This window comes from Vollenhovia emeryi, unplaced genomic scaffold (genome assembly GCF_000949405.1).
Source record: "Vollenhovia emeryi isolate VEMERY1.0 unplaced genomic scaffold, V.emery_V1.0 DF941133.1, whole genome shotgun sequence".
Classification (NCBI taxonomy): Eukaryota; Metazoa; Arthropoda; class Insecta; order Hymenoptera; family Formicidae; genus Vollenhovia; species Vollenhovia emeryi.
In genome coordinates, this window is record NW_011965233.1 from 1 (window position 1) to 5,987 (window position 5,987).

The window sequence follows — 5,987 nt, forward strand, 5'->3', positions numbered from 1 at the left end:
TAGTTACTGCCAGTGAAAACAGTATAGTTGGTAGCAATGAAAATTACTGGTGCTGCGTTTTTCGCACGCCAGTAAAGTCAGTAAGGCTGGGTCTACATTGGATGTCGTAAGTCGAATAATGAACTGTGATTGGTCAATTTCCCAGCCTTACTGACTTTACTGGCGTGCGAAAAACGCAGCACCAGTAATTTTCATTGCTACCAACTATACCGTTTTCACTGGCAGTAACTAAATCCATTTTCGAACACATCCCCAGTGCGCAAGTTACATGAAAGAATTTAAACTAAAAAACGCACAAAAAGTAGAAAAATTCAGAATTAACGAAATAAGTCATATTGTCTACAAACTATTTTCTTCTAGTATTTCACGTTGAACGTCGTAAAAGAATTTTCCGTTTCGTAAAACATTTCGTAACAGCGTACTATAACTTTATTCTTAATTGTATTAACGCTTTTTATTCGTTTCGTGTATCAGTCATTTATTACATGTCTCGTTAATGCGAGAGATTATGGGTTGATTTGAGATTCACTCCTGTGTGTGCTCAAAACGCGCATACAAAACTTATAGAAATTTGGCTAGATACTAGTTTTATTGATTACAGGATTTTTTTCTCATTACTCGCAAATGTCTTAGTCCAATCCTCGCTACCGATGTAATACGCAGAAGCTTGATTATGGATCGATGGTGCAGGAAAGTTGCGGATTATCGCTTACATATTTGTTTCATGCACTGTACAATAAATCTTGCTTATAAAAGATCGGTGTCTATATACATACACACACACGCACGCACATGCACTCATACGCGCGCGCAAACGCACATGTTGACATGTATATAACAGGAGAGCCTTGCAACAGATACTCTTACGAAATATTGCAATATGAACATACGTTTGGAATAAGAGAAGAGAAAAAGTTACTTAACCGTTGCACCGTTGTGCAAAATGTTTTTGTCGCAACACTGAAATTGTGTGAAACTTTAACACGCTCCTCGCACTATTTGTTTTTTTTTGTCCCGTGAAAAATAAATTATACATCTGTATAAATATTGTTGCAGTGGAACTAATTTCATATTTCTAACTATCCTATGTTTTTCATAGGTTTTAATCGATCGACGGCTTAGTTCGTCTACGGTGATGATTTCGCGCTAATGCGTGAACAATTGTCACTAGGAAATAACAAACCATCAATGTTACAAATTTGTCGAACATCCATGATATTGTAGTTGCCCCTTCCTGCAAAAAATATCGTTTATTTTCGAAAGAGCTCGGTAAGCGCCACGTTGCGCTTGCAACTTGTAAAACTGATAACTCACCATAGAGGACTTGTCGTGCAGCTTTTGCTTCTGTGCAATGAAATATTTCTTCAATGGTTCTTGGAATTTTGTGCCAACAAACGGCACTATTGCTAACAAGCTAATAAATTTATCTAAAAGTTCTTCATTGAACGCTATGATCACTGCTAATTGCTGTATGTGCATCTTGATAACAGCCTTTCCTACGAGGGTTGCGCCGAAGAACGTCCAGAATGGAATGAGATAGTGGCCACACGTCAGACCAGCCAGGTCGAACAGTGGATTTGGAATCTGTAAGATTTTATTGCAGTACACCCAATAAAAGATACACGATTCAAGGAGCTGCTTACAGAATCTCTTACATAATGAAAAAGAAAAGAAGAGAAGAAAGTTTACGTACCGATGCGCAAGCTAATATGCCCCAGAATCCAGCTTTCTCAACGAATCGCTTCATACTTAATTTGATGCGCATTACAAACGATACGTTTTCCCCGTTTTCTAGCGCTTCCAGAGCTTCCAACTCCTTCAGATCTTCTTGATCGAAATTCTCATTCTTACTGTGCTTCCCGCTTATCCTCGCCGCACGGGCCATGAAATACGGCGGTAACTCGCCGAGCGCAGTGCCGGCTCCCCACAGCATAGCCTCCACGCGCACTTTCTTCATAATGTTTAATATACCCACTGTCCACAGCGGATCGATCTTCGTCGGGCATATTATTTGGTCGGGGTACGGTGGTTCGGGGAAGTTGAGACCGCCACATTCGTACGCTGCCATAGTGACAGCCGCTATGTGCGGCCCTAAGTATAATACAAAGGTGTGCAGGCCCGTGCCGAGGCCTACACTTGATAACACGCCTAATCCTACCCAATATAACGACCATATAATTTTGGCTTCCCACAATTTAAAAGTCTGGAAACAAAGCGAAGAAATTACATTGAGCTAAGCAATCGGATGGTCTGTGCGAAATTAACTTAACGTAGACATCTGTTGCACACGAATGCCAAATTTCTTAGTAAAAATTGAAAACTGTTGCATGCTTTGTAAGTAACAATAAGCTACAAACTGAAATAGTTTTCCTCAAGGCTCAATTTTCCAAAACAAATCTGTCATTTACAATCGCCTGCAACTTAAAGCTTCTATTAGCACAGAAGTGGTCCAGCATACCTCTTGTTGGGGACCAGAGATTCTGCCTGCCAGAAGAAACAGTACTAGAATTGAAATCATAGCGCACACAGTTCGTTTGTAGAGCAACGTTTTCTTCGCTAAACTGAGCACATTTATGAACACTTCGCTAAAGAAATAACGCAACGTCGTAATTGGATGCTGCCAGAGCGTCAGGTGATCCGAGTCCAAGCCTGACGCGTTGCGCGTATAGGTCGAATTGCGCTCCATCGCTGGAGCGGAGATCTTTCTTCCAGCGCCGCTTTGGGCTCCATTAGTGGAAGCTTGATCCTTCGGACGTTGAATGGCAGTAGAATTACCCAACATGGTACCCTCCAGGTAGTTAATCTGTAAGCAAGGAATGAAACAAACTTCTTCTCTTGCATCGCGCGGTGGGCAACAATATTCCGTAACAATTTACTTCAATCTCATTAGAATTGGCGTCAACATCTATAATTGTATACATAGAATTGTGTCGCTCGAGTTCACCGGTCTTCTCCATTACTTCAACTCTAATGTTACTGTGATAAACATAGCACGATCGCGCGCAAAGTATGGAGCTGACGTTATCGTTAAGAAAAAAAACATGTTCTATATGGACGAGCTGCTACAGGGCCAAAGGTCAAATCGTAACGCCGTAAACATAGGCTGATAGCGGAGAGTAAGTCTAAGACTGTCTGAAGTCGTAGACGTAAGGCAAGAGAAAAACTCAAGTGTTATACAAGAGACTTTCACCAAGGTTTTCTCTGCCTTACTTTACAGTCTTCAGCGCTTACGGATTGTCCTCTGCCATCAGCCGTAGTCCGATTACTAGAGTTAACCCCGTTCCTCTTTAGACGAGCTATCGTTCGCCTTCGTTGCTGATAAATATTCAGCGACTTGGCCAGAAATGACCTCGGTGACTTCAATCAAAAGCGGAGAGACTCGGAAATGAGTTGTTAGTCAGAAGTCGCAACTGTATGTTGATCTCTTTCCTTTCTGCGGTGGAAGAAAAGAGGACCGACGTGTAGTTCTCACCCATACAGCACAGATGGTTGCAGTTACATTGCAGAAACGTTGCAATCTTGCAGAGACATTGCAGGTATATAAAAGTGCAAACTTTCGATAGCAATATTGCAGCAGTGTTTCAAAAATAATGGAAATACTATATTTTCTATTTAAAAAATTTTTCTAACTACGAGAATTTTATAATGTTATTTTCGTCAATACCAATAACGCGCGAATTATTAAGTACTTGATCAGTGCGGTGCTGCTCACAATCTCCATCTATTGCGAAGCGACATAATCTCCTTAGGTTGCTTCGCAATAGCTTGCTGTGTATTGAAAAAGGCCTGGATGCATACGTAATTAGTAAATTCTCTGCTTATGTACAATGACAAATTATTCCAAAAATATTGCACCGCAACATTGCTATAATAGGCTTGTTTTCTGTTGCTGCACTGGTGAACTAGTGCAATAAGTTAAGGCTGGTTTATGCAAGGCCGTAACCGTTAACTTATGCCGGAATCGGTAAAAATTGTCCAATCACCGTTAAAAGTGAAGAGAATAATTGACTGTAATTAGTTAATTTTTACCGATTCCGACATAAGTTAACGGGTATGCCCTTGCATAAACCAGCCTTTAGAGTAGGACAAGTATATTTTTTCTCATTCTAGCTTACTGCACTAGTTCACCAGTGCAGCAATAGAAAACAAGCCTTATGTTGCACTGCAATCTCTCCGAGGGCGGACATTTCAACGTTGCTGCAATATTGCAACGTAACATTTCTGCAATCTTTCTGTGCTGTGTGGGCACCACCGACTCCACTGTAGATCCAAGTCTCGCGGTCTACGACACCATGCAGCCGCTATCTTACAGTCTACACGACAAACAAGCGTAACGTCGTTCAAATACTTACTACATATTCCTTAGTTAATACTTACTCTGCAAGATAAAAATTACGAATGTGAGTTTTCATTAATATTCAAAAGCAGAGACTAGGATCTAAGCTAGAACGCGGACAACTCTCCGAAAGATCACGAAACCCTGAGGTTACGTGCCCTCACAAGCTGAACGGAGGGTCAATTTAAACCACGAGGACCCGCACGCGTTGCGGAGCATCGGCGATACAAGGGGCGCCACGAGACACACGCGATTTTGCAAGTAATAAGAGCCGATTCGCCAATCGTCGGTCGCTTCGTCATACACTTCGACGAGTCAACGTACTTGGTGCCCGCAAATTGTGCACCACGCCGCGAGAGCACCTAACCATATTGCTGTTACCAAAGACTCCAATTATCGCGCTCCATTGCGGAAATTAGTCGCGCGATTGTCACGATAATTCGAGCCCCTGACGACGGGAATTACAGGCCCGGTGCCAGACACTCGCTGAACCCGACGTAACCGTCCGCTCGGTTTTTGTAATCGAGAGGCGACGACGTGTCCCGAAACGGAGACACGTTAATTGCGATCCCCCGAAGATTCTCATTTACATAACCGAGCTCTCTCGCGAGCGAGCGAGCGAGCGTTCGCGAAACGGCGTCTCGCCGCCGACGAATTACCTTCTCGAGACTTTAAGATCTTTTAATTTCGATACGTGCACGCGTCCAGCCGGAGATCACAGTACGTACTGAGTTTGTTTTCTCTTCCTACACCATCGCGCCGAGTGAAAGTAAAATAGACAGTTCTAACACGAGGCCTCGCGAGCTTTTCCAACCTTCGCACCTTATCGCGATTTAATTACTGTCAATTCACTTGTGACGTGACCACCACGTATACGCATATATATTCACGTCCGCGCGTGCGTGTATGTGTGTGTATATAGATATATATATTATCTCTGGGGCGCACACGTTCCACGTATAATAAATGTGTCAGATACGTAGCGACGTAAATGTCACATGGGCGCGTTGAAGCGCGAGCGAGCGGCTCGAGGGCTCTCCCACGTTTCTCCACCATTCGATAAGAAACGTCCGTCCCCTTCCGGACGCATTATTCTCTTCTCCCTACTTTCCCTTTATTTTCTCCTCTTTCGCACACGCTCAGTTTTCTTCTTGTTACATAGATATATGTATGCTTTTTTATTATTAAAGTAATGAGTGCCTTTGAATTACCCAGTTGCGAACTTCCGTCCATTTCTAGATTTCTAGCGATGCAGGTTAACTCTAGTCTCGGCTCAACGTCCGTTTTGTTTTCCTTTTTCCGGTTCTGAAAATTCGAAAGGAATGGAAAGTGAGGGTGCTTTCACATGGAGCGTAAATTGCGTAGCGTAACCTGTGTATCACCAATCACAGGATCATGCTGATAGAACCGTTTCAATAATTCCGTTGAACTAGTCCTGTGATTGGCGATACGCAGGTTACGCTACGCAACTTACGCTCCATGTGAAAGCACCCTGAGGGCGACGTCCCATGGAGCGAAATACGCGGAAGCGGAATCAGCGGATCGCCAATCGCAAGATTATTCTGATAGAGCCCTTTCAAAAATTCCGTCGAAACGGTCTTGTGATTGGCGATCCGCTGATTCCGCTTCCGCGTATTCCGCTCCATGGGAC

The 5,987-nt window shown here is 43.1% G+C and overlaps 1 protein-coding gene across 5 annotated transcripts; it reads right to left on the reverse strand.

The window, feature by feature from the left end:
• Nucleotides 1–411: 411 nt before the first annotated feature.
• Nucleotides 412–5,620, reverse strand: LOC105571141 (vacuole membrane protein 1-like). 5 transcript variants are annotated; one of them, XM_012028615.1, is made up of 6 exons: nucleotides 5,065–5,279; nucleotides 4,353–4,378; nucleotides 2,459–2,803; nucleotides 1,694–2,203; nucleotides 1,315–1,584; nucleotides 412–1,234 (listed from the first exon to the last, which is right to left on the reverse strand). In XM_012028615.1, exons 3-6 carry the CDS (start codon nucleotides 2,780–2,782, stop codon nucleotides 1,103–1,105), a joined length of 1,236 nt encoding a protein of 411 aa, XP_011884005.1. In that variant the 5' UTR covers nucleotides 2,783–2,803; nucleotides 4,353–4,378; nucleotides 5,065–5,279; the 3' UTR covers nucleotides 412–1,102. The 5 variants fall into 5 exon arrangements, with proteins under 5 accessions (XP_011884005.1, XP_011884006.1, XP_011884003.1 ...); XM_012028616.1 differs by lacking the exons at nucleotides 4,353–4,378; nucleotides 5,065–5,279 and adding an exon at nucleotides 5,548–5,620; XM_012028613.1 differs by lacking the exon at nucleotides 4,353–4,378.
• Nucleotides 5,621–5,987: the final 367 nt, after the last annotated feature.